Below are 24,478 nucleotides of genomic sequence, written 5' to 3'. Positions count from 1 at the left end.
TCTTGAAAGTGCTATAGAGAAGAAAACAAAGAACCAGACATATTGATAAGGCCCAAGTTTTCAATTTGATCACGATAGCTATCACCTATCCTGCAGTTGTGCTTGAATTGAATTTTGTTTGAGAGCATTTTGTTTTCACTTCAAACCCACCAGGATTTCTGTCTATTTAAAATGTCATTTTTCACTTGTTAATTAGCCACAGAGAAACTTGTTGAATGTCAAGTGAACCCTACACATCACTTTAGTTGTGATTAACAGTTAATTGTTGTGATATACTAATTACTTCACTGGTCTCTCCCATAGTAGCACAGTGATGATTGCACAGAAAATTAAGTGTTGTTTCACTGACATTTAGTTTTAGCTCACAGGTCTGAAGTAACCATGACCCAATGTTGTTCCTCTCATATCCTTGTATGTGAGGGACCCTCAGCATTAACCCCCATTTATAGAAAACTTTCCGGCCGAAATTCCACACATACTTCTAAGATATACAGTTGCATGATAATTGAGATCAATGTACATCATCAGCCAGTAGTTTGATATTTGCGGCCATGTTTGCTTGTTCATAGATGTGCCCATCGAAATCATTTCAAAAGATCTCGTAATCACCATAATTTCTCTTAGATGTGACTCACAGACTGGCCAGGAAAACATAACTAAAACAATATTGTGATTAACAGTTAGAAAAGGGCTTCAGGATTAAAAAGAATTTTAGAAATCATAAAAGAACATTGGGACATAATTCCTGTGTAGAAATGACAGACCTCATAGTAGATGACATGGTCATCATTATAAATGTGTTTTGTGGTAGAAGTATAACTCAATCAGTTAGAGTATTGGTCTACAACCTTAGGTGGTGATGGGAGGTAGAAGTTCAATGTTCCTTGCCCTAATTGAGGGTTAATGTTTCTGAAACTGCTGAGAAGTGGACTCGTCTGTATTGTCATGGTTGTCCTTTGGCAAAAACTACCCAGAATGCTCTGGATGGCATACAATTGGCCTTCTGTATGGTGTTCAATGAGATAGACACAAGCTACTTCAAGAAGACCCTGCCTCAAAATGACCCTGGCTGTTCTTAGGGCAATAAACAAAGCAAACAAACAGCAGCAGCAAACTAAATGTTGTTATTTTCATTTCTCCAATTTTGGATAAGTTTAGATGGCAATGACACTAGTTCTGTCCCAGTATTTCTGCCCGATTTAAGTAGATAAAAACAACATTACACAGATAACTAAACAGAATATCAGAACAATGGTATTTGTTTATGTACATTATGGATGTAAATTACATGGAATGCTCTTGTAAACTACTTCATTGTAAGTCGTTGACTTATGTATGTCCTTTATCTGATAGTCTTCTTCACAAATTCCCCAGAAGGGGTCCTTATCCTAATGCTTACTATGTAATTGTATTGACAAAGGTATGTACATGTACACAGTGTAGGGAGTCAAGTTGTTAACCCACACAGGAAACAAAAACAGTTATTTGGCTTAATTGAAACAATGCAGTACCAGCCTTCAGTAAGACCAGCAAGTATGAGTTAATTAACAAGCTAAGGGCTGGTCTAGCTACTTGTACATGTGGGGGAAGAGATGGAGGTTAATTGCTATGCTCAGTCTGTCAGAAAGTAGCAGTTTCACACCGTGTGATGTGAAATGTACAGTGCTACAAAACTGCATCCCAGATATATGTTTTGCACTATTTCTTCTCCACCCTGCTCCTTAGACAATTAGGGTTGTACTTTGTGGTTGGAGGATGGACTCCTGCTGTAACTAGCTACATGTACCTTATCTCTATTAGCTTCTCTCTCCCATGTATTCGGTTTTGGATTTTTTTCTCTCCTCCTCCACAGACCTCTTCTCTTCATTTGTAGAGATATAGATTAATTAGATTTTCTTCTTCAAAAATATGATTTTTTTTTTTACATTTATATGTATTGAATATTGAATTTTTGTATATTGGTTAAGTGATAATAAAGTACCAATAAGTCTCAAGTCTTAATCCTTCTGATAATCAGCCTGACTAAACAAATTTCCAAATCTATATGCATTTAGTGATGTTACTTATAAATCAAAAAGTTAGGAAAATGCATTTAAAGAATCGTATATTACCATAACTAACAAGTTATAAGGTTCAGCTGAATGTGATTCTCAGGCAGATAACATTAAAGATGTATCCGACTATGAATGATATGTGTTATGGCTATATAACACTTGAAAGGTTTCGGACACTTGGATGTCGGCCATCTACATATAGGCCATAGAGTTTGTTAGTGTTTGATGTCATAGACACCAGAATATTTTAACTCCAGTTTGAAGCACTAATTCTATTTCATCTTATGTAAACCGAGACCATCCTTGTAAAATTGGTCCATTATCCATTTTAATGAAGCGTTACATCTGATAAAAAGGTCCAAAGTACTTGTGCAATATTCTGTTTACTGTCAGCATCTAGTTAATATATATTTATTTAGAAATGTTGGTCAATCTAGATTTGTCAGTACATTTAGTTATCCCCCAATCAAAGATTGAAAAATATAATTGTACTGCTGCTTTCTGTCCATCATTCCATCTTTCCATCATTCATCAATTGGTGTGGATAATAGCTTCAGTTGTCTTAGACAAGTCATACCCCAGTTTCACATTGCAGCTGTCTTATTTGTGAATGCTTGCTTTGGAATGTTTTTGTGGTCAAGAGATCACACAATGTACTATAAATAGAAAATTGTTCCAGATCAACATTTCTGGACAATAATGCAATTTGAAATGAGTTTATTGCCCCTTGACAAACTCAAACTTCACATCTGCCTTTTTATATGACTTGTTTTTAATTACTTCTTGGTTTTCAAGTGAAAATGTGAAAATTTACAATGTAGGTCAAGGTCATTGTTACTATAAATAGAAAGTTTATTTTGACATAATTCAAGTTCTGGTCTAGCGAAAGAACAACTCTTCTTGTGACAAGTGTATACCTTCAAGTTAAAAAGTTGTGACCAAGTTTCACACACATCATCAGACATTGTGTTATATGTCATATACAATTATAGGCTTTATTCAAGGTCACTGTTTGCGGTCAAGTTTAAAATTTGGCTAGAAAACATGTCTTATCCATAACTGTTAGTCTTCAATCATTGTTTTAATACTGTGTGTATTGTGTCTCTGGCATGGACCGTTTGAATTATTTCCAATTTTGCTGCATGAGTAACACCAATTAACTGTTATATCATATATATAAAGTCATGAACTGTTTTAGTGATACAAAGCTCTTTCCCATGCCTGTTGCCATCAAATAGGAGTGAAATCACCCATTTGTTCTATGTCAGTATAATATCTCCATCAGTACCATGATATAAAATCATATTTATACACTACATAGTATTGTAATTACCAGGTACTGTGCTTTATAACAAGGAGAATGGAAAACAAAATCAGCTCCCAGAAATGTTTAAAATTGTTTGTCTAGACAAGTAAAAAAAGAAACCTTTCAAATGGACTTTAAGACATACATCCCGTAATATGACTCCACCCAATGTTCTAGCATCCTTTCTACTTCAAAACAAACAAACATGTACATCTTCTAGTCTGAGAATTACAAAACCATTTTGATGAAAAAATGTTGATCTTGCCCAGTGTGATCTGCTTTACAAGCTGGTAATTACACAGTTTATCTTGCACAGTGTGTTTTGCCTTACAAGCTGGTAATTACACAGTTGATCTTGCCCAGCATGTTTTGCCTTACAAGCTGGTAATTACACAGAATTGTGTTTTGCCTTACAAAACCATTTTGATGTGTTTTGCCTTACAAAAATTACACAGTTGATCTTGCCCAGTGTGATCTGCTTTACAAGCTGGTAATTATACAGTTTATCTTGCACAGTGTGTTTTGCCTTACAAGCTGGTAATTACACAGTTGATCTTGCACGGTGTGTTTTGCCTTACAAGCTGGTAATTACACAGTTGATCTTGCCCAGTGTGTTTTGCCTTACAAGCTGGTAATTACACAGTTGATCTTGCCCAGCATGTTTTGCCTTACAAGCTGGTAATTACACAGTTGATCTTGCCCAGCATGTTTTGCCTTACAAGCTGGTAATTACACAGTTGATCTTGCCTGGTGTGTTTTGCCTTACAAACTGGTAATTACACAGTTGATCTTGCCCAGTGTGTTTTGCCTTACAAGCTGGTAATTACACAGTTGATCTTGCCCAGCATGTTTTGCCTTACAAGCTGGTAATTACACAGTTGATCTTGCCCAGTGTGTTTTGCCTTACAAGCTGGTAATTACACAGTTGATCTTGCCCAGCATGTTTTGCCTTACAAGCTGGTAATTACACAGTTGATCTTGCCCAGCATGTTTTGCCTTACAAGCTGGTAATTACACAGTTGATCTTGCACAGTGTGTTTTGCCTTACAAGCTGGTAATTACACAGTTGATCTTGCCCGGTGTGTTTTGCTTTACAAGTTGGTAATTACACAGTTGATCTTGCCCTGGTGTGTTTTGCCTTACAAGCTGGTAATTACACAGTTTATCTTGCCTGGTGTGTTTTGCCTTACAAGTTGGTAATTACACAGTTGATCTTGCCCAGCATGTTTTGCCTTACAAACTGGTAATTACACAGTTGATCTTGCCCTGGTGTGTTTTGCCTTACAAACTGGTAATTACACAGTTGATCTCGTCCTGTGTGTTTTGCCTTACAAACTGGTAATTACACAGTTGATCTCGTCCTGTGTGCTTTGCCTAACAAGCTGGTAATTACACAGTTTATCTTGCCGTGTGTGATCAGCCTTACTTCATAGAAAGTTGTGTAATAGTGTTGATGTACCATGTTTACCCTTCCACAGTAAGTTGAATCCACCCCACTAAATCCCACCAACCCTGACTACACTGGAGATGTTTATCACCTTTCAGACACATGTTCCAGAAAGGATGCTATAGACAGAATACAAATGATCAGTTGATATCTCATCTTAACATTCACCAGTAAAACTTGGTGTCAGAGGAGGTGTGGTGTACCGCTCATGTCGGTGGGATGCTAATTCAGGATCTGAATTTACTTACAAAGAGATGGCCTGGTTTGATAAGGACTTCTCTTTCTTACGATAATTTCAAATGAATTTTTTAAGTGTTTGCTAATTATTACAGAAATGTTACATCTATATATGAATACACTGGAACATGTGTACACTACATCTAGACTACTTGAGTTAGCCAGCCACCTCTTTATTTAATTAATACATTTACCACTCTATAGAGGAAAAAATTCATGTTAAGGCTCCTGCTGTACAGTAACTGTACCTCTGTATAAAGGCCACCTGTCCATAAAGGCCACTTTGTTTGACTGTAAATTATAGTGTTAACTTGATATTGTCATAATAATTACATGTTCCACTCTATAAACACACCATTTTCATGTTCAGATTCTCACTATACCATAACTGAACCTCTGTATAAAGGCCACCTGTCCATAAAGGCCACCTGTCTATAAAAGTCCTTTTTTCTGCTCCTTATGATGGTTTTATGTTTGACTAGATATATACAGTTAATCTGATCTTGTCACTTGGCTTATGTAAAATTGCTGTAAATATTTTGTTCATTCTGTCACAAGTTATATCAATAATAGCTGTAGATTGTTGACATTATGTTACATGATGTCTAAACAAGATTTTATCAACTGGGTAGCGGGAACATGAGGTGAACCTCAATTTGATGTATTATAAAAAACATTGCTGTTTTGGTTTTGTAGTCAGTACTGGCTACAGAAGTGCACTTGTTTATCAGAAAGATAGAAAATTTTCGTAGTGGTAGTTGACTTATTTTCGACAGTGGTAAGGTTGCCACTGGAAGTGTTGATGAATTTTCTAATAATTTGCTTACTTTTTCAGAAACTTGCAAAACTATTTTTTTCTTTCTTTAAAAAAATCTGACCTAGAAATATCACAATCTTAACTTGAGCAATTATTGCTGCTTGGCAAGAATAGGTTGGTGACCAATGGTCATTTATTAGTTTCATTAGTAGGAAAGGCAGTATGTAAGTGAATTCATTACCTGGAGTTTCTTTTTCTATTTTTCTGTATGCACATTTAATTAGATTAATGAGGGTGTTAAAATTAATTTCAGTCATTGTCATCAAAATGCAACAATTTTTGTTTAAAAAAAAAAAAAAAAAAAGGCTTGTAGTCAGTGTACCTAACGAACATGTACTCTGTTGACCGTGCTGGTGTGTAAAGAGGCGTTTTCTCTGTAAATCAGTGGAGCAACATTTGATTTGGAATTTTATCTGGGAGGGATAAAGGTATTTACTCTGTAATCTTATGGTAATCAACCATCAGCAGTTCCAGAGTATTCTGTGGAGGTTTCTGATGATAGGATGATGAAACAGATAATTGGAAAACCAAAATTCAAACTGTAAACAGCTGAATATAGTAATTTCATTAACATGCAATGTTATTTTTATTTTATTTTTTCCATACCAAAGAAGATTTCTCGTGTAGTTTTTTTGTCCTTTTCTGTGTCATCAGTGGCAATGTCTAGATCTTCTGGCATTTGTTTTACACTTGTAATAAATGTTCTTAGAAGTGTGGTTTAAATGTAATGAAAGTGATATCAATGTCCTTGGGAATCCTTATCATGGAAATGTTTGTACATGTAACATTGCCAAGTTTCTGATACATATGTGTAACCACCATGTCAATGGTTTATATTGCACAATTTCAGGTTGACAGTTGTTTTGGATTTATCTAAACGGTAGCGTACCGACCTTTTCTAAACGAAGTGGTCTAACGGTTGGGTTGAGATAAAGGGAGTAGTCTATGCCCTTCTGCTTCTCCTAAATATCTTCAGTAACGGAGTGACACTAACCATTTGCCAAAGATGTGGATTAAGGAAAAAGCTTTCACTATAGGATCATCTTATGTAAGGGCACTAATCAGGTCTAGACATATCACAATGTGGTCTGTCACATTGAACTTAAGTTTAAAAGTACCATTTTCAAGGTCATGTAGCTAGTGTATTGAATTGTAGATTTGGATTCTAAAATAAGAGATTGATGACTGAACAGACATAAGTAAATTGCCAAGTGTTATAATTTTCATTGATAATTTTTAAGCTGTCTCAATATGTACTTGTAATCAATTTATGAAAAATCAAAGAAGTTGAAGAAAACTGACCAGTTTTCCCCCAGTTCTGAAGGGGTTTGTTCTCCAGTCAGTATTTTAGATATTTTTCCCAAATTTCTGTCTGTTTGGACTGTTTCCACTGATAAGTTTTTGTATCAAAAGGACTTGCATTGACTTTTTGTTTCAAAGATCAAGGTCACAAACTGATGTAGTCAGTTGTCCTATCCTTTTGCTGAAATGTGTACATTTCTTAATTGTATGAACAATAAAACATATACATTTTAAATTGAAAAATTAAATGGTGGGTGCACTATGGATTTTGTTTGGCAATCATCACTCAAACTTTGATAGGTCCATCATGAAAATGGCTAGCTTAGGATTTCTTTTCTTATAACATGATCATTGGCCAATTCTTTAGGTAGTGTAAAATAATCTGTCATCACAAATATTTGATTGAGATGAAGTAAACAAGTATATTAATTCTGTATAGTAGTACTGGAGTGGTGTTTACTATATGGTGGCTGTGTGTTGTTTGTTTATAGAAGCTAGAATGTAAACTTTAATTAAAGGAGAGGGACTTTAAGTGTGTTGTGATGAGATTCAGCAGTGATGAGTATTGTTTACAATTGATTAATTTCATTAACTCCCACAACTGTATATATGTCACAACCTTGGCGAGACCAGAGTTTGGTTTTCTGTCTGGCTGAGATATATCATTCTAAGGAAAATGACCTCTTTTAACAATCTTACCGGTGTAATAGTGCTTAATGGCTATATAACTAAAGGTGATGTGAAAGTAAAAGGTGTTTTAATATGATACTAAACTGTGTAAATTAAAGGTGATGAGAAAGTGACCGTAGATAAGACACAGAAGACCCTCAAGCTCCCCCATCCCCCTCCCAACCCCATCAAGAAGACAAACTACTTGTGAAGCTATTGTAGCTATTTCACATTCCCTTGAAATATAATGATGTGATGCATTTTTTATGTGCCAAATTTGATATCTTTACTACAATTACTTGTAAGTAAGTGATCAGAAGGGTGCATTCAGGATAGTAAAATTTTGTGTAGAAGATGGTTGGTATACTATAAAAACTATATACAGTATTTAGAGGTCAGCATTTCTTAAGACATTACTGTTTCAGCCACCGACAACACCCTCAAGGCCTTCAGATGCTTTACCAAAATTGTAAATTTCATGACCCCAGGTTCTTGCATTTCCCTTTGGGGAGGGGGTAAAGTTAATGTTTACACAATTTATATTTGCATTGTGTTTACAATATAGTTAAAGTTATATTACTTTATAGGTCATCTGATCTGAAGGGTTAGGATGACCTATTCCCATCATTTTTTGTCCGTCATCATCCTCAGTGCGCCGTGCATAAACTTTCCATTCAAATGATTTCTTGTCAATAACCAAAATGCCCAGGGTATTGATATTGGGTCTGTAGCATTCTGGGATGAAGGGCTTCCAAGTTTGTTCACATAATTGACCCTGACCCACTTTCCAGGTTACAGGTGTCAAATATGTCAAAATATTTAAGACTTCTTCTCATTGACCAAGACCAAGGATACTGAATTGAGCCTGTAGCAAGCTGGGAAAAAACGGCTACCAAGTTTAATCATATTATTGACCTTGATATACTTTTAAGGTCACCGGTGGCAGATCTGTTGAAATCACTAGGATCAAATTTGTTAAGATCTTAAATTGACTTCTTCTTAATAACCAAAATAGACTGTTGATATTGGTTCTTTAACATAATTGGATCAAAGGCTTCAAAGTTCATTCAGATGATTGACTTTGATCTGCTTTCAAGGTATCTTGGTCAAGTACGTAGAAATCTTAAAATTTCTTCTTTCAGCAAGCAGTAGGTTTGAGTTGTGGTTTTTGTTTGGTAGCATTTAAGAGGAACAGGATGTCAAGTTTGCAGAAAATGTTTTTATAAACCGACAATGTATTCGTTGTAAGCTGTATAGTAGTTGAGCAATTTAAGCCTATTGGGCCTCTTTCTTATATAGGTCTTTATAGTCAGATGACCATTTTGGCCCATGGGCCTCTTGTTTTAAGAAAATAATTTCTATGATGTGTTACAAGAAGCATCGTGACTCAGGTGACTGGTAAGGCCATTGGTCCTCTTGTTATATTACCTGTTACTCATGCTAGGCTGGGGTTGATACCTGTTATCACAGGACAATGGCATTGGTTTATAATTTTACTAAATAGTAATTATATATGTGTAGACTTATTACCAGGCACAAGTTTACTGCCAGTTGATCATGGTAAGATGGTTTAGTTATATAGAAATGCTGATATATGCAAAATCATCCAGATTTCATTATTTATCAGGCTTGATACTGACCAGGAGAGAAAACACTGTATAATTAATTGCTTGTACCTGAAACAGGTGGTTCAACACCTTGTAGTGAAGTAGTATCAGAAATATTACAGGGCTTGCACAGGTCTGCTGGATTACAGCTATAGCTTCAGTGTTATACCATATTACCACTGAGAAGGTTTCTCAGTGAAGTGTAAATGTTATGTTATCTGGGTTTAATATATCTGGGGTCAGATTAATTAAGATATATATTATCATAAGCCTCTGTGGCCATGGTCACCCCATTGTTAAGGAGACAGTGACAACCCCTATACTTTACAGCCCAATCTGTAAAATGGTGTGAAATCAGATAGGATACCTGACACCATTGGTTTCACTTTAATGAGCAGACCTCACAGCCCGGTCTTGTCTATAGTGATACACATCAGGATTCTTGGACCATTAACATGGGTTGTGGACTAATTCAGCAGCTGGCTTTGATTGTCTGTGACACTGCAGATCCACAAGAGGACAGACTGACCTGCTGATACATACATAGGATACACAATAGTAGACCTTTGTTTCCTGATCTGGGTTGTTTTTCCTGGACTGGGGTGTCAGTTGGTATTAACAGATTACCCACTGTGAGACAGAAACTGGACACCACTGCTTACCCTGGTGTGCATATATTATAGTGTTGGATGTTTGTACCACCAGACAATAAAGAACAAGCCGGTGCCCTGTGGTCAACCATAAACACATCTATATACACAAATGTCTGGAGGATACTACATAGTGTTGTGGATATAGTGACCTTGACGGGACCAGCAGTACCTGGAATATCAGGCCAACGCATTGTACATCCTCATAATACTCTACCTTAAGCTACAACATGCAGATTCCAGCACAGCAGCTGGAGAAGAGTGACTCGGTACAGGTGTGAGATATAGGTGTGTCATCGTTTGTGGACACACAACTAAGGTGTAATGATATATACACGTTACCGCAGCCAGTGAAGCACCTACAGAGAACATGGATAGATTTAAGGTGGTCAGATGGTTGGATGGTGTTAACTCAGGTAAATGTAAATTGTCACCTGTCATCTTAACACCTACAGAGTGAAATACTGGCTAGTATATGGTTGGCACAGCTGTGATAATGTTAGAGAGACAAGTAGATATTATACGAGATTTTTTTATATATTGTACTGTGTTGTATTATGAAAGGAACATCAACCCAAACTTGTGTTATTAGGAGCTACAGTAACACTGAAAAGACAGTTGGTAAAAGGATTTGAGTATAGCTTAAGATGGCTGTCATTGTTAAGGTCGATACAAATGTACTGATGTAGTATTTAACACATATTGTTGTAATTAACAGACGGTACATGATGTTATGTACATAACATCTCACATTGCATTGGGTTTGGGTGGGGGGTGGGAGTTGGGGGTGGGGAGTATGTAAACATGTCGTTTGGGCACCCTTTCAGAATTCAGTGGGATATGCTATTCACTAGCAGTGAATGTTTGTCACAAACTGTCATGTTAATGAGCTACAACTAACCACCTGTTTATAATGACAACCTGACTAAATTCTCCTGTCTAAAATGATCACCTGATAATAACCACCTATTTATACTAACCACCTGTCTATTAGCATCACATGATCATAACTGTCTGTAATGACCATCTGACTATAACCACATGTCTTTGAGGAACACCTTATTAATAATAACCTGTTTATAAGGATCATCTTGTTGATAATCACCTGTCTATATGGACCAAATATATGGTAATCAGCTGTCTAGAATGATCACCAGACTGATAATCATGTGTCTAGAAGGACAATCTTGTTGGTAATCACCTGTCTGTAAGGACAGACTGACTATAAAAATCTCCTTTCTATAAGGACCACTTGTGTTTCCCTACTTCCTGTCATAAATCACTTCTGTTCTATGTACCACTTGTCAATATATAGCTGTCTTTGGTGTGTAAAAACTGTCTGTCACATGACTTAACCTACTTCCTGTCTGCCACCTGTAAATAGTGACCACCTGTATATAATTAAAAACTTTTTGATTACGTGACATCATATTATTTGTCATGACATTATTCAAAGTCATGATATTTTTTAATTCATCATAATTTTCTAGTTCTTAATTGAAAGTCATTATATTTAATACCAGTGTATTCCAAAGTAATGATGTTTATAATTTCCAAGATATTTATAGTTACGAGACTGGCTACTAGCCGCTAAGATTTTGTAAAGAATTGCTCAGCTAAATTCTTACACTTCATAGCTAATTTTATCATCTCCCTGAGTTTGAAACTCGGGAGAGAAAGACAAAAGTAGCTTGCCAAAGGCTCTCTACTTCTGTTTTTCTTAACCTTTGCCAAAATACAACTTATATTTTAAGACACTGACAATGTATTCTCTGTACATGCACACCATATGATCAATGCCAAAATAGATATTCATGTCAACGTCACGTTTAGATGTTATGATCCACGGTCCAGATGTTTATATGTTCCAAGGTCTTGAAATTTGCATGGTCAAAAGTAATAAAATTTCAGTTTGAAGGTCATGAACTCATATTGTACCAAGGTCATATTGCTTTAATTAATGTATTCCAAGGTCATGATTTTTTATTTCCAGGGTTCAGAGTACATAACACAAATATTTGTTTATTATCACGGTTAATCATTTGTTGAACGACTGTTAAAAGTTGTTATGAGAGAAAAAAAAAAAGGAAAAAAAAGACAATTTGGCTGATTAAGACTTGTAAATGAAGTTTACCACCAAAGATTCTGACTTGCCCAAATTCAACTTTATAAGACAATACAGGGGTAATTTTTTATGAGAATTTGTTTGGAATCATTTTTCAGCATCTTACCAAAGAGAACTATTTGAGATATGATTGCAATGTCTTTTACATCACTTTCACTTATAAATGAATTTGTATGTTTGCCAAGACTAAGTGCTCCCAATCAAATAAATTTATATTGCTCTCACAGAAGTTAGAAATCAAATCAAGAGTTAACATACAGTATTACAAATTTAAAATGTGGATGTACTTTGATGCATTAAGCAGCATGTAATTTATAGCAAAGTAAAAAGGTTCTTAAGGAATGTAAAATATGTGTGGAATTCATTTACATACATGTGCGTTTTTCATGAATATTTTATAATATGATGGCATCCTGTATATGCCTAAGTATTGATACAATATATCTAAATGGTTTTAAGTTTGTGTAACTTGATTTTGATAGTTCAAATTTCAAATCTGAATAAACTTCAGAAATATGTTATGGTTATCAGTATGTCGTGAAAGTGATATGTACTTCTTCACTACATGTCAATATAGGTGTGTGGCAACATACCGGAACAAATGATGAGATTAATTTAGATACCTGATACATGTATATATAATTTCTGAAGGGCTTAAATTTAGTTTAAAGTTGGCTACTTCAGACATAATGGAAACGTTTTTGTGTATTTCAGAGAAAGTAAAATACAGAGCTGCAGAGAATGGAGGTCACAACGCAAATGATCTGAATGGTATGTACATAGATATAAAGGGCTGGAGAAATCAGTATAGTTAGTATGTTATGTACCTAGATATAAAGGGCTGGAGAAATCTGTATAGTGAGAATGTTATGTACCTAGATATAAAGGGCTGGAGAAATCTGTATAGTTAGTATGTTATGTACCTAGATATAACAGGCTGGAGATATCTGTATAGTATGTACCTAGATATAAAGGGCTGGAGAAGTCTGTATAGTTAGTGTGTTATGTACCTAGATATAAAGGGCTGGAGAAATCAGTATAGTTAGTATGTTATGTACCTAGATATAAAGGGCTGGAGAAGTCTGTATAGTTAGTATGGTATTTACCTAGATATAAAGGGCTGGAGATATCTGTATAGTTAGTATGGTATTAACCTAGATATAAAGGGCTGGAGAAATCAGTATAGTTAGTATGGTATGCACCTAGATATAAAGGGCTGGAGAAATTTGTATAGTTAGTATGGTATTTACCTAGATATAAAGGGCTGGAGATATCTGTATAGTTAGTATGGTATGTAGCTAGATATAGAGGGCTAAAAAAGTCTATATAGTTAGTATGTTATGTACCTAGATATAAAGGGCTGGAGATATCTGTATAGTATGTACCTAGATATAAAGGGCTGGAGAAATCTGTATAGTTAGTATGGTATGTAGGTAAATATAAAGGGCTGGAGAAATCTGTATAGTTAGTATGGTATGTACCTAGATATAAAGAGCTTGGAGAAATCTGTATAGTTAGTATGGTATGTACCTAGATATAAAGGGCTGGAGATATCTGTATAGTTAGTATGGTATTTACCTAGATATAAAGGGCTGGAGATATCTGTATAGTTAGTATGGTATGCACCTAGATATAAAGGGCTGGAGATATCTGTATAGTTAGTATGGTATGTTCCTAGATATAAAGGGCTGGAGAAGTATGAATAGTTAAGATAGTGTAAATGTATTACTTTCAGTATGAGGAAAGTGATGTTGTTAATTTGCTGTGTAGATATAGATACTTTGATATTTCTTTTACATTCTAATAATTATTTAGTCCTATTATAAAATTTCTGTAATAATTGTTTAAGTATTTTCAGATTAACTTGCATGTCTGAAGAGTAGAACTTAATTTCTTTTAAACCCTACATCTTATGATGAAATGTTAGATGAATTGATAAAGCAAATATCAATAAAAGTTGGATGTGAATCCTGATGTTGTGACTGACTAAACCCTTGCTATCATATGTTGGACCAGAGGCTGATGAGAGGGATCTGAAGGGCGACTCAGGCCTCACAAAGTAACCATGTTGTCGGGTACACTCAGGTGATAAGGCAAGGAGGTCTGATAAAAGTGTCAGCACATAATCAGGCCTGAGAAATGCCAGATTACAACCACCTGAGGGACAAAATTAGTCCATTTGTACAATACACATTGGCCATTGTCCCAGAGTCTGCACTCATTCTATATATATAATATACAACCCACACAGACCTGAACGTGCTGTAATCAGGATAATAGGAGAAAATAGAAAAACAAAACTGCATGTAAATTAAATTAATTTCATTCAAACTTACATATGTAGATCATCAAATGGTGATTTGTTTTTCCTTAAAGAAAGAATAGAAATTAAAGTCAGTGTCAAAGAGACAAGGCCATTTTATAGCCCTGTTACCACCAAAAAACGTACTTCTTAAAAACATCGCATAAATTTTGTTATGAACATCAAATGTATGTTAGATAACACTGAGCAGAGATTTGACTGATCATTCAGAGCAGCAACACATGGTATTTGAAGGTCATGTAAGAAAGAGGCATGGGTCAAAATATTGCCATTTTAGACTTAACTAAAGCTTGAGAGAAAGATGCTACTTTCATGAAAGTTTTGCTTCCCTTAGTATCCCCACTGGTAAGTTCCCTACGGTGAATCAAACTCAAGACTTTACTCACTGCTTAACTACTAAATCTGTTTCCTTTAAACTGCTCTCTGAGTCAGAATTGGAAGTGAACATTATTCAGGATATAAATTTAGGCTTTAATATACAAATCATGAACATCCTAGAATAAAAGAATAAAGACTTCAAAGTTAAATTGCAACATTGGTTTGGGGTATTAATACTGCTCAGTAATGTCTTATTTTCATTGTTTTATTTTCAAACAAAACAATGAAAATTAGACATTAAAAAATAGCAATTAGATGTATTCAGACAGTCTTCTTATAGTACGTAATAAGTGAATATAACTTAAATATAAGTTTAATTGTGGTACATATAGATGTATAACGGCTATTGTAACAGGAATATTTGATGTCTATTTTAGCCAGGAACATATAATACCAGATAAAGACTATATACTATAGATCCCTGATTTGGCCAAGTTTCTGTTTGTAATGGTATCAGGTTACTGATTATTCTGTTATGATGCTGTATGTTTCAGATGACAATAAAGGTGTGACCACAGTTGAGTTGCTGAAGAGAGATGGATTTGGATTGGGGTTAATTATATCAGGTAATTTTAGAAGTATTGAAAAATGTTTCAAAATTCTCATTTGCCTGACACTTGAAGCATGCTGGTGAAGTAATTTTATGAGCTAATATATTATAATCACCAGTCATATTTGTCAATTTAGGTTATTAGGTCATTTATTGACTGGAGAAATGCTGGACATGCCAAAACTAATCCCCCTTCCTTATCCATTCTGTCAACTCAATACAAATATGTTATTTGTCAAGATCAAGTTAAGTTATCAGATTTGTTCAGTTGATTCACTAAGTTAAATTGCTAAAAAGTGTTTGGATTTCAAATAATCTTCTAGAGGTGATATTTGGTCTGTAAGGTTCCTAAGAACGATACCAATGTACAAGCTCTTGACTTGCCATTAATCGAATATGAGGCAACATGAATGGTATTGATAAAGTCTGTATAGATTACAAACAAAAGAGAGAGATAGGATAGTAAATGGTAAATATTTGATAGGTCTGTGACAATGATGGATGAAATTTCCAATGCTAGGTAATGAAATGAGTTTTTGACTTTTTGTTTGTTGGGTTTTATTGCCCATGAAAAGCCAGGGTCATTTTGAGGTCAGATCTCCTCTAAGTAGTTGGTGACTACCTCGGTGAATGACGTATGGGAGGCCCATTACATGTTATCCAGAGCAATTAGGATTAAGTATCTTAAGAACACAACCATGTTGGCATAGATCAGTCAGTTTCAACATATACTGCCATGGCTAGAAATCATCACCCCAGATTAGCTAGGCCTACTAAGCTCTTTAAGGACTAAGCTATCCAGGCCTCCACTTCTGACATGGGTAACTTCATGTATGATGTATGCTTGTCACCATGTCAGGAGGATTCCTTAAATGACGGAAATTCTTTACACATTTGGAGTAAAAGAAAAATTCTGAACTTTTAAAAATGTAAAAAATTTCCTTTTGTTTCCTTATTTCTTGGTTAATGATTCCTTATGTAAAACCTTTCCTGAAGTAAGGAACAATCTTGAAACTGGAGCTGTTGTTCTGTTGTATTGATTGTGTGTTCAACATAGCTGTTTATCAGAGGTCTCCATCACATGTCACAAATGTCTTCATGCACGGGCTGTCTAACCTACACACAGACACTCCTCTCGTAAGTGGTGTCAGTCTGTTCCACTGAAAGAGAAAATTGTCCATTATCATTATAATTCATATGGATGGGAAAACAATTTCGCTAAAAAATCTTCACCATTATGTTGTGTACACTTAGTCCCCTACAAAAATAAGAGTGTTAGGTTGACATATATTTTAAGTTTCTAGACCATAACAGACAAGTTGTCAACCCACGTCTTTTATTATCTATAGGAAACTAGGCTCCATAAAATTCTGTATAATTGTATAACGTCAAGTATACATACATGGTCCTCTTGTTTACATGTTTTGTGTTGAAGTATACAGATACTTCCATTTAGGACTCTTTGTGCTGAATAGTAAACTCCTAGTTTTCTATGTAGTTGTTGTAACCACATTGATTAAGGCTATGATGGTCTATAAATATATACTCTGAAAAATCCTCTGTTATAGATGTTTTTATCTACGCTCAGGATAGTACCAAATTCCAACCTATTTAGAAAAATGTCTATTTACTGGTACAGAAAACTTAAACAAGGCTTAAACAATTCCAGATCATTAGTCCAAAGTAGTATTAATTAAAAGCTGTATTTATATTATCAAGCTCTTTTGGATAAGAGTTTTATGTAGCAGTGTGGTAGCATGTATCCTTAACCAATCTATCAGTATTTATTAGGGCTGGACAACTGTTGATTGTACAGAGTTTGTGCAATTATATTAATTGTATATGTGTCTCATTTTCCCCCATACATGATAATACAATATATGTCAAATATGTGCAAAAAAAATTCATTCTTTTGTTTTATTGGTTTTTTAAAAATATTTCTTTACAGATCGATGGAGAATGTCATTCTGATGAATTTGATGTTCTCGATTTTTCTTAAGCATTTACTGTTAATGTTTAACACCATTTTGAAAATTTCCTTCAATCGTTTTAATGCCAACAACTTGGTCAAACTTCTTTTATGTCTATATCCACTTGTATTTCATTTAATTGTTATGGGAAAGATTTCCTTGACCATTTAGTGACAGTTTCAATTTTATCCCAGTTGTTAGCAATCAGGTTTGATAATATGAATGACCTTGACCAGCTTGAAGGTCACAGGGGTTGATTTTATTAAAATTTTAAATTGATACTTTTCAGTTACTAAGAGGTACAAGATGACGATGTTTGATCATTTGCATATTGAAATTGATTGTTATTGATAGTAGTAAGAAAATATAGTGTCAAATATAATCTTCTGGTTTTAGGAAGGGGTCACATGTAGAAGTTCTTTTTTCTCGGATAGCAAAAATGAATAATTTGAAGTAAGTCTAGAGTCTAGATATGTGATATGTAAATCACTTACACAATTAGCTATCATGTTTGTGGAAATGATTAACCTTTAGGTAAGATGTTGTGTATAGGTGCAAATCCCGTTGTTGGCCAACAATTTCTAGCGTATATTGATGTCGTTAAAGATGGATCTGTATCTATCTGTATTTAAGTTTTTCAAAAGTTGCGTTTTAAAAATTTCACAATATATTGGGTGTAGGGGTTTTTTTTATCAGTTTTAGTATTGATTGAACTATGCTTAATATTTCACAGTATTTGTCCAGAAATAAACCCAGGTCTGATAATAAGCCTATCCATATTTCTTGTCCTTCAGTGGATTTACAACCCAAGGCTATTTCACTGTCCTGTAATAAGCCCACCCATGTTTATTGCTGTTCAGTAGTATTTCAAACCTAAACTATTTTGGTGTCCTATATAAACTGGACCCATTTCTTATTGTCAGAGATCATGTGTTGACCCACTGGGTTTATGATAAACATTCTATTTAACAAGATGCTGGACAGATACTATGTAAGCATGGGATGAACAGGTCACAATAATGTTGAATTGTTTGTAAAACAGATACAGTGGGACATGAAACGCTAGCTTAAACACTAATCTTCATCACTAGTCCTATATTTCAATTATCGCTGGTTTTCTTGGTGAAAAACTCGGACACTTCATGGTATTTTTACTACTCTATGTTTTTTCCTGTTTTCCTTGAGTTAGGATTAGACAGGTGGTAGCACTAAAGCCCCTGTCAATCAATGTAGATCTGGTCCAAGCTATGTGTACAGACTTCACTTTGGCCTGCAGTATACTTGATTCCTTCTCCCAGCCTGCTGTCTGATACTGATACCAGTTCCCCCATCTTCTTGTCTATTTTGACATCCCAACTGATAAGGATATGGTACTTCTAACATTGTGTCAAATCAGATATAAAATAAGTGTTTAAGTGGCCATGCCTTTGCTGCATAGCCTCCCTAGTGTAACAAATAGAATCTTTATATAAATCTGTTAGTTTTCAACCTCTCAACAGATTTAGTTCATATTACCCCATAGTATCATAACATCAAGTTCTATACCTGATCAGGCTGGTGCAATATTTACCCTATAGTATCATAACATCAAGTTCTACACCTGATCAGACACTGGTGTAATATTTACCCTATAGTATCATAACACCAAGTTCTACACCTGATCAGACTTGTGTGATATTTACACTATAATACCACAACATAAAGTTTTACACCTGACTGGCCCTAATGACCTTTTATGTGTTGATGGGCCATTAAGAATGTCGTAATAATAATTTACACCTGATCAGACACTTGTGTGATATTTACACCATAATACTTTAATGTCAAGTTTTACACTTGATCAGACTCTGGTTTCATTGGAATCATAAAAGACTTAAATGATTTCCTTATTGTATAAGTTTCTTATTTCATCACTTGACCCTGTTGATCCATTTCATCTGATGCCACTTTCATATCATACAAATTACTCAAATTTTATTCTGAATTGTATTGAATTACTAGATATAAGATTTAATGTTACTTGTGTGAAACCTCTTAAAGTAGAAGGTTTTATGTCATGTCTCAGCACAGGAGATTGTGCTTGTATAAAGATATCTTTGAGGACTAATTTACGGAACATCCACCTTTTCCACAATATCGTTTATGAAAGTAAATCCACAACAAATTGTATGGTTGACATTAGTAATGCAAGAGTGAAAAGTTTGAAACAATTGAATAGTACATTAAGGTTGGAATGTCAGTTTCTACATATTACAATCAATTCAACAGTCATTACCAGGTATTGTGATTAGAGACCTCACATTAGTATGTGTAATATTTGTGTAATGATATTTTTTCCTGATATTTCTTGTAAAATCTCTGTGTCATAAAGATACCACACTGTTGTAAGTAAAAGTTCATTCAAGTAGTTACTGAAAAAAACTGTTAGAAATAGAAAATCCTACACAGTGATAATACAGCTGTATATCATGTTTGTTGATCATTACCAGTATTAATTGTTTTTTACCAGGTGGTGTAGATAAAAACCTACGAGCCCAAATATCCAATCTGAAACCTGGTGGTATAGCATACAGGTAAGTAATAATAAAATAGAATATATCTTCACAGTTGTCTTTGTTTTCTGTAATTAAAGAAGTTGTTATCCTGCATGTGCTGCATCTCTTGATTATGTAACCACAGATAAAGCTTACTAGATATGAATTTGTTAATATTCTAATTATACATCCAGGACATAGAGAAGTACACATCATGTACAGTTTATAAGTTTATTATATACTGAGATATATGTAAAGTGTTGTATATCTTAATATGATTGGACAATAAAAGATTGCTCTATTTCTGTTCATGTAGTATAAAAAAACATTTTGTATCGGTATCTATCATTAATATTTAATTAATATTCTTATTGTCTTTGGTATACAAATGTTCCACATGTGACCCTGGCTATTGTTAGGATGTTAAACCTAGTAAAGTAACAGCCAGTATAAGAATTTTTGCTAAGGGGACATAACTCTTGACTTGGTAACAATGTGTTTTTGTCCTGCAGGTCAGACTGTCTGGAGATAGGCGATTACATTCTGTCAGTTAATGGGATAAAGACGGTGGATATGAAACATGATGAGATCATCAGTCTACTGCGTAATGTTGGTGAGCAGGTGCTTCTGGAGGTGGAGTACCAATTACCCGATAATTGTAAGTAAATGTGATCAACCTGGATATGAAATAGAGAGATCATGCTTGATGGATAGGAAATAGAAAGATATCATGCTTGATCGATGGAAATAGAGAGATCATGCATGATGAAATAGTGAATTTCGTGTAGGCTGTGTAATCATTTTACGTAATCATAGTTTATAGGAAGTTTTTAAGATTGAATGGAGGGATAGGCAAGTAGGGTAATAGGTGGATAACTTTTAGAGACATAAATGATTGGTGAGGAGTAGATTGGTTTGGTGAAACATGATAGTGTTGCCAACCTCTAGTCATCTAATACCAGGTCATAGCCTATCTAAATCAAGGGTGACAGATTGCTTAAATGGTCATCAGGGGAAAAAAATGTTTATATATGTTTAATCCCGAAAGGATTTCGAGATTTAAATTCTGATATTGGGGATTCTAGCATTTTTCAGGATGTAAGCAGTTCAATATTAAGTTGAACTGACAAAATTAGACGAGTTTTAGACACTGATATGGTGGATAGGAAACAGGGGACAAGATCAGGCAGACAAGTAGAAGTTTGGAAATAGTTTCTTGTAATGAATAAGAAGTTAAGATGTTTTGTTATGAATACATTCTTATTACATACATTCTGATAACATGCCTTTCTGTTGACCTCTGTTGTGTTAAATGAAAATTTATCTTACAGCCATTTCAGACTCGTTTGCTGTTAGCTGGAAACAAAGTAATATTACCCTGGAAAAGGAGGGTCAGAGCTTTGGTTTTACATTGAGGGGTGGTTACCATGACAAGCAGGTGAAGATCCGTCCGCTAACAATCACCCACATCAGAGGAGGTGGTCCGGCTGACAGGTAACTTTTGGACACTGTACTTTAACCAGTATTTATTTGTATGTTTCTTTTATCTAAATATTGAGTATTAGGTACTGTACACATTTATACCTGTAATGTCTGTTTTCACCTTTATGTACTTTGCACAATCTACTTGTACATGTTGAATATTCCAGGGAGGGATCTATAAAGATTGGAGACAGGATTGTAGCAATTAATGAGTACAATGTGGCCCATTTCACTTTGTCTGAAGTCAACATGTTCCTTCATCAGTGTGGCCAGGAGGTGACCTTCACCGTAGAATATGATGTGTCTGTCATGGGTAAGTGAGATCAAGGTGACCTTCACTGTAGAATATGATGTGAGATGATCGTTGGCAAGGTCAGTCAAGGTGAAATCATTGTAGAGTGTGAGTTAAGTCAGGTCTGTCTAAGTTGATCCTACAGCAGTATGGTTAAAAAGTGACGTGTCATGAAGTCTAATATAGCAAATTATACACCATAGTTCCTCAATGTTATGTGAAGGTTCGGTGTGTTTTATGATGGATAGGTAATATGTAGGTCAAGGTTCCTCACAACCTTGTAGGTTTACTGAAAATGGATATGTGTACCTATTCCATGTTTAGCATTAAATCTAATAGGATCTTCTCAAGTAACAGAATATTTTATTTGAATGTATCATTTTTTGTGTTATTAGATGCTGTGAAGAATGCACTAGGTCCCCTATTAGTGGAGATAGACAAACTGCCAGGCATAACGCTAGGGATCGCTCTTACACAGGCTTCCCATCAGGGGCGCTGGTGTCTCTGTATAGACAACATGCAGCCCATGAGTATAGCAGACAGGTACTCTCTCCATCTCTAACAATTGCACATAATATTTAGATTTTCCTGTGTGATCACTATCTTGATAAATTGTCGACATAATTGAGATTTTCCTATCAGTAGATGTTGACATTACATGTATTAGAATATGTATTTTGAAAGAATTCCATGTTTAATAGTACAGTAGTGATGAACAGTACATGAAATAATGAATGACGACATAGAAGAAGGTAAAATGATCACCAATAAAGGAAACAAGAATGGACAGCAAAGAAAAAACTTGGTTACTTAAATGTTGATACAGTGAAGCATTTAAATGTTTGACATTTTCTTTCCAGATGTGGGGCATTGAACATTGGAGACTTGATCCTGTCAATAGATGGCGCCACAGTGGAGCACATGTCAATAGCAGAGGCAACACAGCTACTGAGGAATAGCACAGAGGATGTGGTAAAGCTGGAGATCCTGCCGGTCAGGGTCGTTCAGCAACAAAACTCTCGTGACATTCTCAGTAAAAATGGCATGTTTTCTGCCCCAGGTTTGTAATCAGAATCAAAATTATTATTAAGTATAAACTTAGCATGCTCTCTGTCTCAGGTACCTTATCAGAAAGAAAATTTATGAGCCATGTTAAACTCGTTGAAGATGGCATGCTCTCTGCTACTGTTGTGTGTTGAAAAATATACTTTATTATATACTCAGTACATATAGCATGTTGTCTGCCCTTGGTACGTGTTGGGGAAATATAGCTTGTTCTATAAATCTTCATATTTGGAATTCTTCACATATATGCATATATCTATTGTCATGATCAGTTTCTAAGGTTACTATGCAAGGGAGCACATGATCAGTTTCTAAGGATGCTATGTAAAGGGACACATGATCAGTTTCTAAGGTTACTGTGTAAAGGGACACATGATCAGTTTCTAAGGTTACTGTGTAAAGGGGCACATGATCAGTTTCTAAGGTTACTGTGTAAAGGGGCACATGATCAGTTTCTAAGGATGCTATGTAAAGGGACACATGATCAGTTTCTAAGGTTACTGTGTAAAGGGACATATGATCAGTTTCTAAGGTTACTGTGTAAAGGGACACATGATCAGTTTCTAAGGTTACTGTGTAAAGGGACACATGATCAGATTCTAAGGTTATTGTGTAAAGGGACACATGATCAGTTTCTAAGGATGCTATGTAAAGGGCCACATGATCAGTTTCTAAGGTTACTGTAAAGGGCCACATGATCAGTTTCTAAGGTTACTGTGTAAAGGGGCACATGATCAGTTTCTAAGGTTACTGTATAAAGGGGCACATGATCAGTTTCTAAGGTTACTGTGTAAAGGGACACATGATCAGTTTCTAAGGTTACTGTGTAAAGGGCCACATGATCAGTTTCTAAGGTTGCTGTGTAAAGGGACACATGATCAGTTTCTAAGGTTACTGTGTAAAGGGACACATGATCAGTTTCTAAGGTTACTATGTAAAGGGACACATGATCAGTTTCTAAGGATGCTATGTAAAGGGACACATGATCAGTTTCTAAGGTTACTATGTAAAGGGACACATGATCAGTTTCTAAGGTGCTATGTAAAGGGACACATGATCAGTTTCTAAGGTTACTGTGTAAAGGGACACATGATCAGTTTCTAAGGTTACTGTGTAAAGGGGCACATGATCAGTTTCTAAGGATGCTATGTAAAGGGCCACATGATCAGTTTCTAAGGTTACTGTGTAAAGGGCCACATGATCAGTTTCTAAGGTTACTGTGTAAAGGGGCACATGATCAGTTTCTAAGGTTACTGTGTAAAGGGGCACATGATCAGTTTCTAAGGTTACTGTGTAAAGGGGCACATGATCAGTTTCTAAGGTTACTGTGTAAAGGGGCACATGATCAGTTTCTAAGGTTACTGTGTAAAGGGGCACATGATCAGTTTCTAAGGTTACTGTGTAAAGGGGCACATGATCAGTTTCTAAGGTTACTGTGTAAAGGGACACATGATCAGTTTCTAAGGTTACTGTGTAAAGGGGCACATGATCAGTTTCTAAGGTTACTGTGTAAAGGGGCACATGATCAGTTTCTAAGGTTACTGTGTAAAGGGGCACATGATCAGTTTCTAAGGTTACTGTGTAAAGGGGCACATGATCAGTTTCTAAGGTTACTGTGTAAAGGGGCACATGATCAGTTTCTAAGGTTGCTGTGTAAAGGGGCACATGAT

General features: G+C 35.3%; 1 protein-coding gene across 1 annotated transcript in view; it reads left to right on the top strand.

Moving 5' to 3' along the window:
* Positions 1–24,478, top strand: part of LOC132549283 (glutamate receptor-interacting protein 1-like) — a 38,596-nt gene that overhangs the window by 5,661 nt on the left and 8,457 nt on the right. Inside the window, exons 2-9 of the mRNA XM_060213204.1 lie at positions 12,929–12,985; positions 15,410–15,481; positions 19,945–20,008; positions 20,482–20,627; positions 21,301–21,463; positions 21,619–21,764; positions 22,139–22,286; positions 22,604–22,803. Coding sequence (XP_060069187.1) covers positions 12,929–12,985; positions 15,410–15,481; positions 19,945–20,008; positions 20,482–20,627; positions 21,301–21,463; positions 21,619–21,764; positions 22,139–22,286; positions 22,604–22,803 — 996 coding nt within the window. The remainder of the gene's footprint in view (positions 1–12,928; positions 12,986–15,409; positions 15,482–19,944; positions 20,009–20,481; positions 20,628–21,300; positions 21,464–21,618; positions 21,765–22,138; positions 22,287–22,603; positions 22,804–24,478) is intronic.

Source organism: Ylistrum balloti, unplaced genomic scaffold (assembly GCF_031769215.1).
Source record: "Ylistrum balloti isolate Yb309-2 unplaced genomic scaffold, AGI_CSIRO_Ybal_v1 Utg370052, whole genome shotgun sequence".
Taxonomy (NCBI): domain Eukaryota; kingdom Metazoa; phylum Mollusca; class Bivalvia; order Pectinida; family Pectinidae; genus Ylistrum; species Ylistrum balloti.
The sequence above is the reverse complement of the archived record's forward strand: the minus strand, read 5'-3'. Positions and strand labels throughout refer to the sequence as shown.